At 38.3% G+C, this 19,209-nt stretch overlaps 1 protein-coding gene across 1 annotated transcript in view; it reads right to left on the reverse strand.

Annotated features, from left to right (window-relative positions):
- LOC140171428 (uncharacterized) overlaps window positions 1-19,209 on the reverse strand; it is a 392,810-nt gene that overhangs the window by 209,087 nt on the left and 164,514 nt on the right. The window contains 2 exon segments of the mRNA XM_072194688.1: window positions 6,466-6,525; window positions 8,523-8,718. Coding sequence (XP_072050789.1) covers window positions 6,466-6,525; window positions 8,523-8,718 — 256 coding nt within the window.

Below are 19,209 nucleotides of genomic sequence, written 5' to 3' on the forward strand. Positions count from 1 at the left end.
AAGGAAAAATAATTGACTTCTAATGGCTGTGTACTAATAAAAACAGTACAAGCCATCAACTCGCATCAGCATTAAGTCTCATTTTATGTGTTGCCGATGGCTTGTTGGAATTTGCAATTTATTAGAAGGGAGACAAGACCGACATGACTTGTCACACCTACACTTGCATTTATTCTGTATTATTATTTTGTTTTGATATGATACTGATATGCATAGTGGTGAGTTTTGTATGTTTTAAGGAAGTCATTAATTTTCAGGCCATTATTAGAGTCCCTTTATCCATGATCTGTAGGGGTTTGTTTTCAGTAATTGGTATTGTATTTTTATTATATTTTGTAAATATATATATTAATTTAAAAAAAACAGTTACTTCCAATTCCAGAAAACTACTGCACTAATTATGGGGATAAAAAATATTCTGAATATTTAGACATGTCGAAGTATTTGAATTTTGTGGCTTCAATTGTAACAAAACAGGCAAATTAGCCTAAATAGGAAAATAGGATTTTGCCGATAACATAGGTAGCTACGGCCCATTGTGCACATTACTGAATCTTATATTTTGCTGGATTTACTACAGTAAATTCTGTGGGTGTAATGCAAACATTAGTAACACCATAATCTTGTTCCATCTCATACAAGTGGTCGTTGTCATATTATCATCTAACTTTCATCCACGAACACAAGTTTCTATTACATGTTCTATCGCTAGTCATATTTGTTTTAGGCAAATACTTGTATATCAAGAATACTACAATGAAGAAGACAGCCGCTAACCTTGGTCATCTGAAGACTAATGTCAATATTGGTCATTTGTGATGAGAGATGTCATCTCATCTATCAAGTGCTTCTTATGATATCACGGACACTACCATTTCGGAAAACAAGTGGTATTATTTACAACTTGTTTCGCTTTGTATTGGAGTATTTTCTAGTGTCATTATCATTTTGAAAGGTTCATACGTCTCTTAGTTTTGACAATGGTTACAGTTCAATGCCTTTAGCGCAAGGACCATAAATATATATTGATAATAATCAATAAATAGACTAGCCAATAATATTGATATAGCCGATATCACTTTCTGAAGAAAATTGATATATCAAAGTTGCCGATAATGAAAAAAAGTATTGAAAAATCAGGAAAAAGGACTGAATTACTGAGCTCCATAAATTGCTGGAAGCTGGCTGGTGCATTTGTGAGTCCAAATGGCATAGCGCTCCATAAGTCACTGGAAAGTGGCTGGTGCATTTGTGAGACCAAATGGTATGATGCATCCTGTTTATTGATGAACGTAGAATGAGTAAAATTGGGAAGAAAATTGAATTATCGATTTTTATCGATATTAAAGGAGTATTTCGTGATCCTAGCATCCTCAATTTATGTCATTTTTCATTAGATATCCACGAAAAAACCTATTCCCAAAATTTCAGTTGATTCCGATTTTATGCTCGTGAGAGTTATGCAAGATTATGTGTATTACACTGCTCCATAGACAATGCGTTGTAATTTCGTTCTGGTGCACCAGAACAAAATTCAAATTTCACGATATCTTTGCTAAATGAATTAATCTGCAAGAAATATTTTGTACATAAACATTATGTAGCCAGAGGTTTCCAGTGATATAAAAATCTCAACTTTTTTGAGAAAAGTGGGGGATGAGGCTGTGGATCACGAAATGCCCTTTTAAGTGGCCAATAAATGGGGTTTTTTTAATCCTGATATCGACGGTCCTTACTATAGTGGTCCAGTTAGATCAATCAGTAAGGTGCTAGATTCTAGTGCATGACTGCTGTTTGAGCAACCACAGTGTCATTTGTGTTCTCAAGGAAAATTTGAGCTAGCTTGAAATCCGCTGGACAAGGAACTGTCCAGTCTAGACATAGGACATTTGGGGAGCTGACCCTGGTTGCGATGGTTATATGTAGGTTGACTAGGGTACTGTGCCTGTAAAGACTGCATCCTTGATTTATGCTTAATGGTTTACAAGGTGGGCCACAGTGGTCAGTAAATTCCTGTACTGTGTGCTGAGGCTTATAGATTCAAGCCTGTGAATAGCGCCTGTGCACTATCACTGTGCTTTTTTCATCCTTTCTAAAAACTTAAAGAGCTACTAAACTATACTTTACCTATACCTAACATACCAAATAAGCATTTGTTGAAGCTCCAAAATCATAGCAACAAACCTCTCACACCTGTCAGTATGTAAAATAGGCACTTGACTTTGTTGAATAACGTCACAAATTCATGACCTATTTTTAGTCAAGGATGTTGTCCATGTACTCTGTATTACACATACACTGCATTGTTAGAATGAGACGGGCTAAGAGCAGTTAATTTGCATTAACATAATGCATTCTTAATGTCATGAGGGGTCCACCTACTTTACTTTGAGACTGACTGAAGCACATTACATGATGAGACATTTTTATGGCCAATTTTCTTATCACTCATGCAGGATCTGCCAAATCACTTTGCCGCTGTGTGTGGGAAAGTGAAATTTTGAGGTTCACTTGAACCTGGCACTTAAAACAGGTAATGAAATACCATAGATACGTAATTACCTGACCAAGCTGAGTTGCATCAAATGACCATGATCTTTTTATACCACACCACTATGCATGCTAGGGCATGCACTTGCAAATGTGTAAGGTGGTCTATGGCAGGTTCTTAAATACGTGCCATCTTTTTTCCATGATTATGAAATAGCTCATACATTGGCTTAGGAAGATTTGCAACATGGGGGGGGGGACTGAAACCTGAAATATTTTTTGAGGGCCATCCTGGGGGTGCCAGAGAGGGGTCCCTCCCCCTTGGTGTCAGAAAATTTTGCAAAATATAGGTCACAAACACCCATTTTCCCTCTATTTTATCACAATTTTTTAACTTCATCTAGGATTATTGCACCTGAAATTATTGAGGGGGCTGAAGCCCCCTCCCCCGGTTCCTAAGCCTGTGTCATACTTTATGGAAAGGAAATTTCCACACACAACTGTCTTCCAGGTGCCATGGAATCCCAGACATGGAACCTTTATTTCCTACCACCTCCTCAAATTTTGCTCGAGGATAACTATAAAAATTTCTTCTTTTCCTTGTTTCAGAATGTGTAGGATGTGTATCTTTAAAGTGATATGTGACAAGATGAAGTGGTTTAAAACAAAATTGTATAATTTTGTTAGTTACTCATCAGTACTTGGATCAACTTTGACAAGTCAGTCAGTATTATGGGTAATACATGCCGCAAAAGAACTATGGTACCAGTTATTTTCACTCTTGTATATGATCCAAAAACCCAAAGAAGATGCAAATTTCAAACTTGCAGTGTGCTCACTTTGATGCTCCATTTGTACACAAAGTGTTCTCGCACAAGAGAACTAGCGCCTTGCTTACCATTGATTAGAACGATTTCATCAAATGAGGTAAATGGTATAGGTACTGGCTGCTGGTTTTTATTTTGACATATTTGTCTTTATTTACGATATACAGGGGTGAACGTAACTGGTACTTTAATTCTATTGCTGTCTGCAGAAGGATGACTGTGATTATTTTCCATTCATAATAGTAGGAGAAGGGAGGTCAATTGTTATTTACCCTGATTATCTCTGTAAACCCACACCACAAAGTTAAAAATGTTCACATAGGTTATTACTCAAATGGGGAACTTCACTGGAAAGGGAAATAAACTGGGCTCAAAAAGAAATTTTTCACAAGGTCGTATCTTAAAATCCTGTCCATAAACATGAACCAAAATTACACACAGGATTACTTCAATACTCTGTTCTAAACACATGTCAGTAACCAAGCAGTTGACCATCTGAGTAAAATGTACTGACATGGAACAGCTTCTGGACCACATTCACAGGCGAATAATTGGCACCCAGCAAAAGCAATTTGTGAGAATGCATACAAGATCCTTACACAGGTGATAACTTGCAAAGAATAAGTAAGTGGAATAGTGTGGAAAGGGGCTGTTTCTGCTTTTCACACACTTTCTTCCAGAAATAGGTCTTGTTCCATACTAGTCCACTTACTCACAAATTTCTTGTGTTGGGTGCCAATTATTGGGCTGAGAATGTGGTTCTGGAAGCTGTTACATGTCAGTTCATTTTGCTGTTGTGTCAGTCGGACAACTCTTTGGTTACTGACCAGTGTTTAGAGTAGAGTATTGAAAATCATGTGTGTAATTTTTGTTCATTTGTATGGACAGGATTTTAAGATATGACATTGTGAAACATTTTCTTTTTTGAGCCCAGTTTACATGTACCAGTTTCCTCAAAATATAACAAAAAGTTACAGGTTCACACCCTTCTCTTTTTGACACTGAATGTGCGCTACATGTACAGGTATGGCTCTCTGTACACAGGGAAGAAAGCTTCACATCCCCTCTGAAAGCTTCACATCCCCTCTAAAAGGATGGTGTAATCTCATAATTCATTTATCAAATAGACCATTGCAAATCAAGATTGGAAAAGTCTTGGGAAACCCACAGTGACCAGTATCTAATCAGTAAGCTATGGCGTCAAAATGATAGACAAGAAATGACATAAATCATGAAACCATTTTGATAAAATACTGCTTATTTAGCCAATATCAACATGGGGTCATCAGGTAAGATATTTTCTAAACATATTGAACAAACACCACTGCTATTTAGCACTTCACAGTATGAGAGTGATGGAAAGAAAAGTGCAAATGTTCATCTTTTTTCAGCAAATTTGGACAAATTGATACTTGGCAACAAGAACATTTATCTCTTTCACAAGACATATTGATGACCCAGAATTGTAAACCGGGTCATCCATAAACAAACTGCAGCTGTCTTCGCAAAACTTTGATTTGAAAAGTCTAATCTAAATACACCATGGGGAGAGCAAAAATCGGGATTTAATCTACTGTTGCAATTAAATTCTGAAGTGTTTACCAAGTCAATATATCCAAGTAGGTTGACAAGAATTTAACCCGGGACCTCATGTACAGATGGCGAAGTACCCAATCCATTGGATGGCATAAATTAAAATTCAGTACATCTAACACTTCCTGTATTACATTCATAGTTTTACAGCATTTCATCTCCTTTTAATGTCCACAGGAAGTTGTGTACTGGGATTGCAAACAAATAGATGAGTAAAGTTTGGCAGTATGAAATTACTTTTAAAAGTTCTCCTTTTGATCATTATATGATTGAAGATATGATAAAAGAAATTATGAGAACATCAATGTGATCTTGAACAAAGTGTCATGACATTTAAGTAGTTATAGAAAGGAAGATAATTCATAAGTACAAGTTCACAATATTATGGGATGAAATAATGGCAAAATTCACACAAAGTTGATCAGTCAAATATGCCAAAATGTCACACCATACTGGCTCAAAGGCAGATAGCACAGCAGACAGCAGCACAGTAGGTGATTGTCATTAAATGGGCTATTCCAGTTGAAATCCACACTCCCCCTGTGGAAGATTCTAGAAATATCTTCCATCTTCCGTATGTTTTTCAAATGTAATTGGTCAGGGTTAATCATTTTGAAACCCATACTCCCTCTGTATTATGGCTTCACCTACATCTTCCACAACTGGAGTGAGAATTTCAAATGGAAGTTCCCCAATTTGCCTATTCTAATCAATAACTCATACTCCCTCTGTGGAAGACTTTAGCTAAATCTTCCAGAGGGGTAGTGTGGATTTTAAAAGGAACAGCCCAATATACAGTAAGTACAACTGATCATAACTGGTGTGTGAATTTCCCCATTATTACACTTCATGAAACATTCAACAACTGCATGTATAAGAGGAATAAGAACTGAATTATGCGATGCATAAAGGTGTCCCCCGCAACAAAGCAATTAGCAATGATGACAGTTATGAGCATCACTGATTAAAATACCACATCAAAAATCACCATGATCTCCAACCATACTAAATTATGTAATTCCACCAATGTAATAAGCTGGCAGAGTGGATGGTAGCATTTTGTATACAAATAAGCTGATGAATATGTATTTAATATGCAAATAATGTAATGCAATACTATGCAGCACCAGGAGTCACCATGTCCCTATTCTTTATACCAAATTTAGAGCAAAATCCCCCATTGTAGTGAGGCAGTTGAGTGAATTAAGGCATTTTGTAGCCAATATGCAAATGAGCTCATTAATATTCATTTATATGCAGATGGTAATTCACTGCGCCTATTCCTGCACCAAATATGGAGTCAATCCTCACAACAGTACAATGATAGAGTAGATCAATAGCATTTACACCATTTGCTATCTCTTAGATTAATGATCTATGCCGAGCCACCCACCTACATGTACCATGATGATTACCTAGTCGCCATATGCAATAATGTTGCGGGGACTAAAAAAATGGTCCAATCAATCCCTGGTTTGAAATGGTAGTTGCACAATGTTATGACACTGAAGGAGGTTTACGAGTATACTGTTAACATGATTGACAGGTGTATTACCTCCTTGTCATCCTCATCCTCTTCATACATCATTGTATCCTGATATTCATCTCTGTAATACTAAAATATAATTGCCAACAATCTTAGCACACACATAATCACATCACAAACTTAGCACTGGCTATGTTGGGGGTTTTTTCTAGGAAAGGGATATTGCTAAACTTGAGAAACCAGATGAACACTAACTTGCTCTTACACTATGGACCACAATGGTCTCATCCTAATGGTATAGTTTAATAACCTCAATTAAACAATCATAGTGCAAAATTTGTCATTCACTGAATGTACAAATGTATTGGGGGTAAATAACTGTGCCCTGATAGATGAGCATGATGTGGACCCTAGTGTTAAGGGCATTGGCTCTGAGAATTTTGTGTAAATGAGGAAGTTTTACACTGGATTTCGGGACTAGTTTCAAGGGCATTTCTACACAGGTGAATGAACATTAAAAGTGTGTATCCACAACTATTTGGTGCGGACATAATATTATGATAGTGCACTCAAGAAATGTTACGTGAGTCGGCACAGGTACAGTAACTTAGGATACGGAAATATTGAGAAAAGATTAAGTGCTGTTTGTAGACGATGGTTTGTGCATTGAAGACTGTGTTGCATTTTTAGATTTAAAAATATTTTACATGCATATATACAAGACTGCAATCAGCTGCAGGAAACTTTCATCACAATGATCCTACCATGGCCAAGTTATGTTGCACAATGGAGGGCTAAACAATGAAAGCTGAGAATATATCATTGTTACATGTGACCTGCTGGCACAAAATCGGCGAAAAGTCGCAAGTTAAAAATTTCCAGACATTCCTATTTTTGAGCTGCTGTTCTTTGCTTGAAGGCACCTGTATTCACTGGCGAAGTGACGTAATAATTTGATTAACTATCATAGCAATAGGCGAAAACAATTTTTGATTATACCGCGCTGCACTAGTACGTTCATCTGGTACCTCTGTATTGAACCATATCAAGTTGATCACTCGCACCTGTAAGATTAGTATCTTTGAAAAGAGCAGTACTATATTCAATCTATGATTGCAGACATGCACAGGTGATAAATGCAACCTGCCTGTAGTGCAGCGCGATATACTCAAACATTGTTTTAACCTATTGCTATCGTAGTTAATCTGATTTTTACATCACTTCACTGGCGAATAGTCAGTGATATATCCTTTGTGAATGGGGACATAATATGCTTTACTTTGTATTCAACTCTATCCCCATTCACAAAGGGCAAACCACTAACTATACCAAAACGTCTTGAAACTCCCAACTTTACCCTCATTTCTTGGGAGCAGGTCACATAACAGCTTGCGACTCTTGCCCTGCCTTTGCTTGATTGGGTAACACTGGGCTATTCCAGTTGAAATCCATACACCCCCAATGGAAGACATGACCTTAATCTTCCACACAGGGAGTGTGAATTTCAAATAGTGTTACCTGAATGGGTGACTTCATTTGAAATCTACATACCCTGCATGGGAGATTAAGGTCATGTCTTCCACAGGAGTATGGATTTCAACTGAAATGGCTCATTTGCATAACTAGCATCCTTTGGTTAGTGATGTCAATGCAGTACAAATACCGTGTCGTTGAGCCAAAGATGTATATCAAATCCAATGATATCAATGTTCATTTGAACACTCCATCATAATTGTATGTCAAACATTGTTTCATCACATCTCAAAAACCCAATTTTCCTCTAGATTCATATATAAATTCTCAAAAATGTTGTAAAGGTTAATAAAATCATAAAACAATATGGTGCCTTTCCCAAGTGATAGAGCTATACAAAACACAGTTAGCACTACATATGCAAATCTTTCATACCACGCATGCTATCCAAGATGCCAAATAAAGCAAATGATATACTACCCTGATTCTCCTATGACTTGTAAATCCAAAATGGCTGATTTCCCATGGGATTATAAGAATTACCATTTTCAATTCCTCATTCTTTCTTTAAAATTCTTTGGCAAATCAAACATCTGTGTCAGCCCAGCACTGACATCACTAACTCACGGAAGGCAATACCACTCAATACTTACTCTCATGGTGTCGGGTTCCATTGAGCGATTTTGTCGGTTGTATGCCGGTGACCCCGGTCCATCTCTATCTGACATCAGTTGTCTGTTCTCCAGGCCATCTTCATCGTCATCCTCTTCACGTTGGTAGCATTGCGGATTGGTACTCTGTAGTATCTCTGTTCTCTGTTGCTGCCGGATCTGGCGGAGTTCGTCTTGTCTAGAAAATAAAGAAATGTATATTTATAGAATTAATATACTTTATGTATTATTGCAGGGGAAAATGCATATCATCATAAATAAAATTAGTTGGGTGATCTAGAGCAATTCCGTGACCGTGGAGAGCGAAGGTTCATTTCTCAGTGGATTTGTCCTCTATGAAGGTTAATAAAAAAATTTAGCGGGGGTGCCCCTCGCGAAAGTGTGGGCGGAATCCGTGAGAGCCCGGAATCCAAAATGGCCGCCGTCGGCCATTAAAAAATTATTCTTTAAATGGTTTGGCCTACAATGCTGTTCAGTATATGTTTTCTGAGGTTTTTGGGTCGAGGAATTCATATTTGATGTCGATTTTATGATATGACCAACTTTTCATCATCAAATCCAAGATGGCCGCCGATTTACAGCTCAGAAAGGTTAAATTGTCACATTTATCGTATAGCCTTCATAATAGGCTCTAATTAAAGTTCTTATCATGTCAAGTTGGGTGATTATCTCTAAAAACTACCAGTAATGATGATTTGACCTATTTTTGACCTTCAAATCCAAGATGGCCGCCGATTTTGAGCTCAGAAAGGTCAAATTTTCACATTTGTCGAAGAGCCTTCATAATAGGCTCTAATTCAAGCTCTCAACATGCCGAGTTGACTGATGGACACTAAAACTACAAGTAATAATGATTTGACCTGTTTTTGACCTTCAAATCCAAGATGGCCGCCGATTTCAGCTGAGAAAGGTAAAAATTTCAAATTCGTCGTATATAGCCTTCATAATATACTCTAATTAGAGCTCTGAGTAGTCGTAGAGTCTTCATAATAGCCTCTAATGAATACCCCATTCTGGCACACACACACCCGCACATACATATATATTCACATTATTTGAATGAGTTTAGTCTATATTGGTTTCCGGTCTATGTGTGTTTGGCACTGCACCCTATCAATAATGAATGAATGCAGCATCAAAGATATTTATTAACATTTAGAAAGAAACATATTCTATGAGACTTGTGCATAGATCATCTACAACACTGCTTGCTTGTTACCTACAGCAAAATCATCCCCTAACAATGTCTACTGAAATGTGGCATGCCGTGTAGGGCCTTAGTCGTAAACATGGTAAATGGGAGAGTTTACAAACAAAAACGAAAAACTTGTCAGAACTTGACAAATATGGTGATTTTTACAACATCTCTTCAAGGTAATATGGGTCTAGAAGTCATTACATGCATCACATGTTACATTATATCTCAATATCATCTTCAGACACGCTTGTAAAGGCTCAGTGTTCAAGTAAACCACCAAGTTCTGAAAGTGATGATGAGACAGCCAAACACAACTGCCTAATAGACAGTTAATAGGCAGTTCATAGGCAGTTGAAGACAAATGACTGCCTAATCAAACTATCAACAAGAAGTTGCTGGAAAATTAGGCAGTTGAAGGCCTGTGACTAGGCAGTCAAAAGAGCTTGACAGATATGAAGGTCTATAATAGGCAGTCACTATATGAAGCTCTAATACTTTGATTTTTTATCTAATCAAAATGAAGCTCTAATACTTATGATTTTTTCATCATCAAAATGAAGCTCTAAATGAAGCTCTAATAGGCAGTCAGACCTAATAGACAGTCAGAAGCTAATTTGCATAAGTCATGACCGGTCACATGATCACCAACTGCCATTTCAAATTTGCTGTTGGATTCAACAAGCTGTTCTTTAGATGGTGGTGTTTTAATGGTCTCTTCACACAAATCATTCATTCTTTATGGGGAATTTTATACTACAGATGATTACACACCTGTTGATGCACAGGTAAATTAAAGGTTTGCAGGGTTGCATTGCAAGCAGTATAAATGTTGTAAGCTTATCAACTGCATGTACAGATAATGTGTGCACAGGCTGCTGAATTTTGCAGTATGCACTTGCATGTATCCAAAATTAGTTTTCTGTGATAACCTTGCTTTCTAGCAACTGCAAATTGGATTCATATCATTGGCAATAACTGATACGTCTTAAAGGTTGGGTATCGGAGGTATAGTGGTACAATCCCGGGTACAATATGCCGCAAAGTATAGCATGTGGTGTACTGATGGGCCCGGGTTGGCACCTATACTGAAACTTAATTGTTAAAAATTGTCCGGGCCTTGGATTTTAGTTTTGCATTTTACTTTGTGTTATCATGTCATTATATGGTGTACAATTTATGCTTGGACCTCAAAATCATTTAGTGTTTTTATCAGGAACAGGGCTGTCAACTCTCACACCTCATACTCGTAGCGCAGTCTAAACGAGGAGACAGAAAAGCATAGTGTGTGAAGTGTATTAAACTGTGCACACTTTAAACGAGGAGCTTTCACAGGAATGTGAGGAGGTGTGTGAGGAGAACTTAGCACAAATACAATTATGGATCTCCTCGAATTGAAGGAAATGCCGGAAAAAGACGTCCTAACCCTGGAGTTCTCCACTTTGAGAAGCTCCTCAAATTACTGGTTTTTGGGTCTAACCTCCTCAAATTCCTGTGTTTGTAAACACTCAACTCCTGGTTTCGCACGCGGTGCACACATGCATTGGCCGTGAGTCTCACGCATTGGGTCACTTTCTCACGGTCTCACGCCAGGGTAGTATAATCTCACTCCTAGGTAGTAAATCTCACGCAAAACGCTGGAAAATGAGTAAAATCTCACGCATCATCAAAATAATTTGTTGCTCCTACCCCTACCCCCCCCCCCACCGCTTTTCAGATTCTTGAACACCATGGCTCAAATAATGGGTCAAAATGAACAAAAAATATGGTGAAAAGATGTCATGTTGACCAGAAAAAGACTGCAAATTGCTTTAATTGTTGGCTGCCTGCTGAGATTTGAGGCTTCATTGAAAGAAATTATGGTATGTCGATTGATTGTCAGCTGAGGGCATGCTACAATCAAACATTCCCCAATAATTAATAATCAAAATGGAAAGTAAGTACTTTGATTCATGAAAACAAGTTTCCACAGCAAATCGGGAGACATCCAGCGATCTTCCTGTAAAATCACAAGCTTCCGTTTTATTTGAGGCTGCATGACGACGGCAAGGAGTGTCTTTTGGAATTGCAGGAGAACGTTTTAGGTCCGATGGAGCCTTCAAGGAGAGCTGTTTTATAGTGCATTTGCAATAGAATGTAAGGAGAAAATGGTCAACTAAGGAGAGCTAAAATCACTCTCCTATATCGGATTTAAGGAGAGCAGCTAGAGTGATTGCTCTCACTCTCCTCAAAAGGCATGTCCCTGCAACTGCTTGGATTAGAGCTTCATCTGAGGCAGTCAACTGACTAATTTAGAGCTTCATTTGACTGCCTCAATTAGAGCTTCATTAGAGACTGTTGACTGCCTAAATTAGAGCTTCATTTTAGGTAGTCAACTGCCTAAATTAGTGCTTCTTTTGAGGCTCCATTTACTGCCTAAATTAGAGCTTCATTTGAGGTGAACTGCCTAAATTAGAGCTGAAGGTGAAGGTCTAAGAACTGCCTATAGTGCTTCATTTTGCCCATTTTACAGCTCTAGGTACTGCCTATGTGCTTTCAGGTCTATATAGAGCTTCATATATCAACAGCTTCAAGTGACTGCCTGTATTAACTGCTTAACAGACTGCCTAATAACTGCCTAATGAAGGCTTTCATTTCGGTAAGGGGGACCATTGGCACCCAATCGCCCCACGAAACTAAATGTGTATGGTGCATGCGGGGTGTGGATCTGAAGCACCCGAATAGACCACGGGGTAAGCTGTTCATAATCAACACACGCTCAGCATGGCGGTCCTTTAAGAGCCACAAAGTCCTCGTAAAAGATGGGGAGCTGAGGAATCGTTTCGCAGAGGTAAAGAATTTGTTCGTTTGACACGTGGATTCGACCATCTTCACTGGGGCACAGGATCCATTCACTGCAGCCCCTCTTTATAGCAGACTACAAACGCATGACTATGCTATGCATAGTGACTATGGCTATGCAGTGGGTGCTGTAAAATCGTCCAATCTCAAGGACCTACTCAATGCTTATTAATGAGTATCAAGAGACAAGAGAAAAACAAGAGTGAGTGGGTCTATGATATTGGGGGAAGAGGTGATGACACCGAGGCTGCCATTTCGACACTTGGTATCAGCTTCTCCAGAAGAACCTGTCACGGCGGCTGTCTCAGAAGATCAAAGACAGATCTACTGTCGCCTGGCCACCTCATATCGATCATCTTGAAGAAGACGAAGAGCTCTGTGAGTTGTGAGTAAAGCTGTCGACTTGGCTAAAACAGCTTAATAATAGATCACCACCACTGTTAACAAACTGGGTATCAATGTCCCTTGTATGACGAGGAATAAAGATCTGGTGAACTCTACACAAGAGTCGTGTCTGAATCAACTATGCTGACTTCAAGATCATTGGACTCTAATGATCTTTGAAGCAGCAGCAACCTGCCGCAGGAGATTGCAGACAACAAGCCAGCCATTGTTATCGTCTACACTGACGACGTCAAGATCGATACTATGACAGTAATGTAACAGGAGTAACAGAGGGAATAAGAGGGCCTTGTGAACGGATCTCGTGCTCGGTGAAGGATCGAATCCATCCACATGTCTAAAGAACAAATTTCTTGGCTCTGCGAGACACACATTCTGAAGATGCATTACACCATCTACAAAAACCAAATACTAGTCAGGACTTAACTTTGGTTATGTTTACAACACTACCTCATGGAAATGTGGGACTAGAAGTCATTGCATGCTTATCAGACATGTAATATCTTCAGACAAGCTTGAAAAGACCTGACAGTGCGCGCAAAATCAAAGAAAGTGATATTGCTCAGTGTCCAAGTCAACGACCAGGGGACAGAGGGACCAATGGCAACCTAGCACCTGCGTTCATCTGTGTGTGGGCCTCTCCACGACAAAACGAAATGTGTATGGCGCATTCAGGTCATGGTGTGGACGCGAAGCAGGCATGGTAGTACATGATATCAATTTGCGAAAGGATCTGACATGCAGTGCTGACGTGGACTCAACAAGCTGTATGAGACGATCAGCTCGCCATCTTTTACGATGACTGTGTGGCTCTTAAAAGAGCGCTATGCTGAGTGTGTGTTGATTATGAACAGCTTACTCCGTGGTCCACACCCTGCATGCGCCATACATGCACATTTAGTTTTTTTGTGGAGAGGTCCACGCACAGATGAACGCGGGCGCTTGGGTGCCAATGGCCCCTCTGTCTCATCATCACTTTCAGAACTTGGTGGTTTACTTGAACATTGAGCCTTTTCAAGCTTGTCTGAAGATGAGATTGAGATATAATGTAAAATGTGATGCATGTAATGACTTCTAGACCCATATTACCTTGAAGAAATGTTGTAAAAATCACCATATTTGTCAAGTCCTGACCAGTGTTTCGTTTTTGTTTGTAAACTCTCCTATTTACCATGTTTACCTTGGACGATAGTATCGGGCGACTTAGGCCCTGTAGACACGGCTTGCCACACATCTCAGGGGATGATTTTGATGTAAGTAACAAGCAAGCAGTGTCGTAGGTATTCTATGCACTAGTCTCATAGAATATGTTTCTTTCTAATATATATAAATATATTTGATGCTGTATTCATTCATTATTGATAGTGTGCAGAGCAAAACACACGTAGACCTGAAACCAATATAGACTAAACTCATTCAAATGTGAATATATATGTGACCCCTCGGCACAACTGAGCCCTGAAGTCGCCAATCATCATTTTTGAGATATTCAACCAAAATATTCTGCTTGAAATTAGCTTTAAAATGATGTATATCATGTCTATAGTACTTGACATTTAAGTAGTGAAAATCAATAAAACAGTCAATAAATCCTTTGTTTCCTATTGTTTATTATTAAGTTCGATGGAGCATATCTCAATAGTGGCACTGGCGACTTCCGGGCTCAGTTGTGCCGAGGGGTCACATATGTGTTCGGGGGTGTATGTGTGTGCCAGAATGGGTATTCATTAGAGGCTATTATGAAGACTCTACGACTACTCAGAGGTCTAATTAGAGAATAATTATTATGACGGCTATTTGAAATTTGAAATTTTTACCTTTCTCAGCTGATAATCGGCGGCCATCTTGGATTTGAAGGTCAAAAACAGGTCAAATCAGTATTACGTGTAGTTTTTAGTGTCCATCACTCAACTCCGCATGTTGAGAGCTTGAATTAGCCGATTATGAAGGCTCTACGACAAATGTGAAAATTTGACCTTTCTGAGCTCAAAATCGGCGGCCATCTTGGATTTGAAGGTCAAAAATAGGTCAAATTATTATTACTGGTAGGTTCTAGAGTCAATCACTCAACTTGGCATGATGAGAACTTTAATTAGAGCCTATTATAAAGGCTATACTATAAATGTGACAATTTAACCTTTCAGAGCTGTAAATCGGCGGCCATCTTGGATTTGATGATGAAAAGTTGGTCATATCATAAAATCGACATCAGATATGAATTCCTCGACCCAAAAAACCTCAGAAAACATATACTGAACAGCATTGTAGGCCAAACCATTGAAAAAATAATTTTTTAATGGCCGACGGCGCCATTTTGGATTTTGGGCTCTCACGGATTCCGCCCACACTTTCGCGAGGGCACCCCGCTAATTTTTTTTATTAACCTTCATAGAAGACAAATCCACTGAGAAACGAACCTTCGCTCTCCACGGTCACGGAATTGCTCTGGATCACCCAACTAAATATCATTCAATCATTCTTTAGTAATCATCAAAAGTAACAAAAGAATACTTGTAATACTCAAATTAGTAAAGAAACGTAAGGTTGCGGGTTCGAGCCTCAGCGATGCCATCGTGTTGTGCCCTTGAGTAAGGCACTTTATCTCGATTACTCCTCTCCACCCAGGTGTATAAATGGGTACCGGCATTCTTAAATGTTGGGAAGGTAACAGACTCACTGTGGAGGAGGTGATCCTCCTATAGCAACATTACATGGAGGAGTCTGGCCCAATCGCCAATGAAAGAGAGATGGGCAATCCGATCACTGTTTATACAGGATCGTCTCCTTTACATTTACCTTTACCTTAGTAAAGAAACAAATGTTGAGGTTGATATGCAGCACCTTTTAAGACTTGTATAACAAAACAGGTAAACTCAAAAATTATGTACATGAGTATGACTATGTGAAGAAGTGCTAAATGCAATGCAGACTGCAAAGTCCTTGAGAACTTGCACTTTATAGAATTTTCCTGGAAAAGAGACGGGAAGAATTGATTAATTTCCAACACTTACACATACCACATACAAGGCATCCACTAACTGACACAATCTTCTTTACTGTATATCCTGCTCTGTTAAAACCAGAAACAGGTCACTGTTTTTGACATTTCATGATTTTAACATAAATGTAAGCAATACTAGACAATAAGCTTAATATGGTAGCAAAATAATATAAATCATATGGGCCAATTAGTTTTCTGCTTAATTACACAAGATTGAATACAGTTTAACATAATTCAACTGCTTTTCATTCAATAATCCTCTTTTTTAATAAGCACTTTCAAAGATTTGATAGTCAAAGTCCCATAGTCAAATAATACAAAATAATTTGACAATTTGAAATTTTTTTACGGTTATGTCAGTAACTCAAATCATGCCTGGCAACCAGGCTGCAAAATAACCTAAGGCACCAAAGGCAATTGCCTTCTGTGCCCCTACCGGTTGCCTTGATGCCCTATTAATTGCTGCTATTCTTTAAGGGATGTGGCTATAGGAACAAAGACCAAACAAACATATTCTTGTTTACGCCGTAATATTGTAGTATTTCAACCATTTTACAACTTCAGCTGTGTAACTTGCAAAAATTCCCGCTAAAAAGTGGTTCTTTGAATTTTTAAAATACATTAAAAATCGCATTGGACTTTTCGTACTGATTATACTATAATGATTACCTGCCTATAATGTTCTGATCACACTATAGACTGGGATTATATGTGACCCCATTGCCAGGCAATTTGTTCCTATTGTTCCTTGTCTGGAAAAATTCAGGGACTGTGCTTTTAAATAACCCGCCAGAACACAATAAGGCCATTGACCTGTGTAGTGGTCATCGTTGTTCATTCGACCATAAAATATTTCTAGTCCCTCAGCAACTCATTAAAAATGCGTTGCATCAGGTCAGGAATTCTATTATAATAATTCTAATCCTTTCTTTGAGGTGAATAGATAAAAGAGAGTTCTTGAAAAACAGGTGTGATGTTGTAGATAATATATTATCATCAAAGTTGCTGGCATATAGGACATTTCGTGGAAGTGGCGCTTATTATATATTTCTTGTAAACACAATCTAATGTGGTACTCGCTACATGGAGAAGGTCGGTCTGCAAATGTCCAGTGCATGAAGCTATATAGTAGAGATATTATAGCTTCATGTTCAGTGTAAATCAATTAAAATACTATAGCTGGATATCAAAAAATCGTGATGCATTCCTTCTTGTTATGGACGATATTAATTTTGATATTATTGTGACAAAATCCATTCCCTTCTCAATTGATTAGGCTCCAGTCTTAGGCTTTCTTTTCTAAAAATAAATCCTAGGGCCTAAAGGCAATTAAATAGGGGCTAAACCCATATTCGGTATGCGGAAAGTTTTCATAGTCATCTATTACCTATACCAGGGGTCCGCAAATAGCGTGAGCTTCGAGTGGCGCGAGGCGCCGTTAGATTTTAAAAAATAAATAAATAAATAAATAAATAAATAAATAAATAAATAAATAAATTCCCATGTTCTCCGTGTAAAGACAGGCTAAAATATTGCAAAATATTGCACCAAATGGCGTCATTTGCATTTCAACTTAAAAAAACAAAACGATAACTTCACAGGGGGCACCCTCTGACTCCCGGCCGTGCTAAAGCACCACGAAAGCTGCTTCGCAGCCATTAAGTGGTGCTTTAATCTTTTATTTCATGTGGCCTATCGGGGGCGCTTTAACAAACCTATTTGAGGCATCCTTACCTATACCAGTTTTCACCCCGATGTGGCAGTGACGCAACACGCTGAAGCAGCTGTTTCGGCACGCATCTATGCGGCGCTTTTAAGCGTGCAGCGAGTGTACATCAGCGCTTTGATCGAACACTAGGGAGTGTAATGAAATTCATACAGTGCTGATGTCACTGCCATATCAGTAGCCTGAATCCTTCTGGCCTCTAATGACGGCGTCTTTTATTTACCCACAATCCGTCACGTTGCCTTATTCACCAACAGCACAACCCGATGACCGTGCGTAGTTGTTGAAAAACTGAAGGATCCAGTCTACCACATCAGGGTGAAAATGGTATAGCTTATCGCAAAGCAGCCAAATTTGTATATGTTTGAATAGCTATAGAATACCCGTGAATATAGTGTCAGAAACTCTCACACATCTTGGGATAACCTTGTCATTAATGTGAGACTGAAAGCAACGCCATTTTGGGGATATATTTGAACATTGCGAGGGAAAACATTGCGGTAAAAGTAAGTTAATCATGAAAATCGCTTAATTCTAATAATATCAACCAGTAACGGACACTTAGCCAAGACTATGTGAGAAGTTTGGGGTATTTAAAGCATTTTCTTGTTATAAAAACAAGGAAAAAGCAGTCCAAAATTAAACAACTCGATATTTAAAAAAAGTACATTTTGAGAAGGCCTACGCTGGTTCTTTTAATTCTAGTTCAAAATCTGTTCATCACCTGCAGTCCGATTTGGTATCTATGGTTTCATAAAAGTATTGGGAACTCTTTTTTATGATATTTTGGTTTAAAAAAACGATACTGTTAAAAATATCGGTATTTATGCCAGCGACATTTCTATTATGTAAAATGCATTGAAAATTGTCGGCTAAAAAGTGCATAAATCAAAATCGCGAACAGTAATAGAAACAACAACTATCTACATTCCAAGCGGAAACGCTTTTCAAAAACATACCACCTTTTTTCGGGCAATCGCTGAAACCGAAATATGAAATTCTAGGCCATCTGTAAAAAAGTGCGTGAGCAGAAATGACCATGAACTTGGGTCACCGAAATAAGTGTTTATATTGGTGTCAGGCCTTTCATAGTGATACAACAATTAGCCCCTAATAATGGCTTTCATTTGAACCGTTATTTGTTAAACTGCGATTTTTACTTTTTGAGAAATCAATGAATGTATCAAAAAACTTTTCGAAAGTCGATTAAAAATGGCCTAACCCGTTAACATGTAATTGCCTTGTAAAATAGATGTGCCCTTTCAAAATTGCATTGAAATGAGTGCCCTTCAGAATCCTGCTGGCAACTTATTTCAGGTTCAGGTTCACATAATATACCATGAATAAATTGACATAAAAACATTAAGTGCAGAGCAACATCCAATGATGCGGAAAGAGAAACTTGAGTAAGCGTTGAAGCTTCAACTGTTGCATCTGTGTCTCTGTTTTGCTTCTGAATACTTGAAACAAATGAAGCCTTCATTAACTCTTAACTCCAGCATTA

Source organism: Amphiura filiformis, chromosome 15 (assembly GCF_039555335.1).
Source record: "Amphiura filiformis chromosome 15, Afil_fr2py, whole genome shotgun sequence".
NCBI lineage: Eukaryota > Metazoa > Echinodermata > Ophiuroidea > Amphilepidida > Amphiuridae > Amphiura > Amphiura filiformis.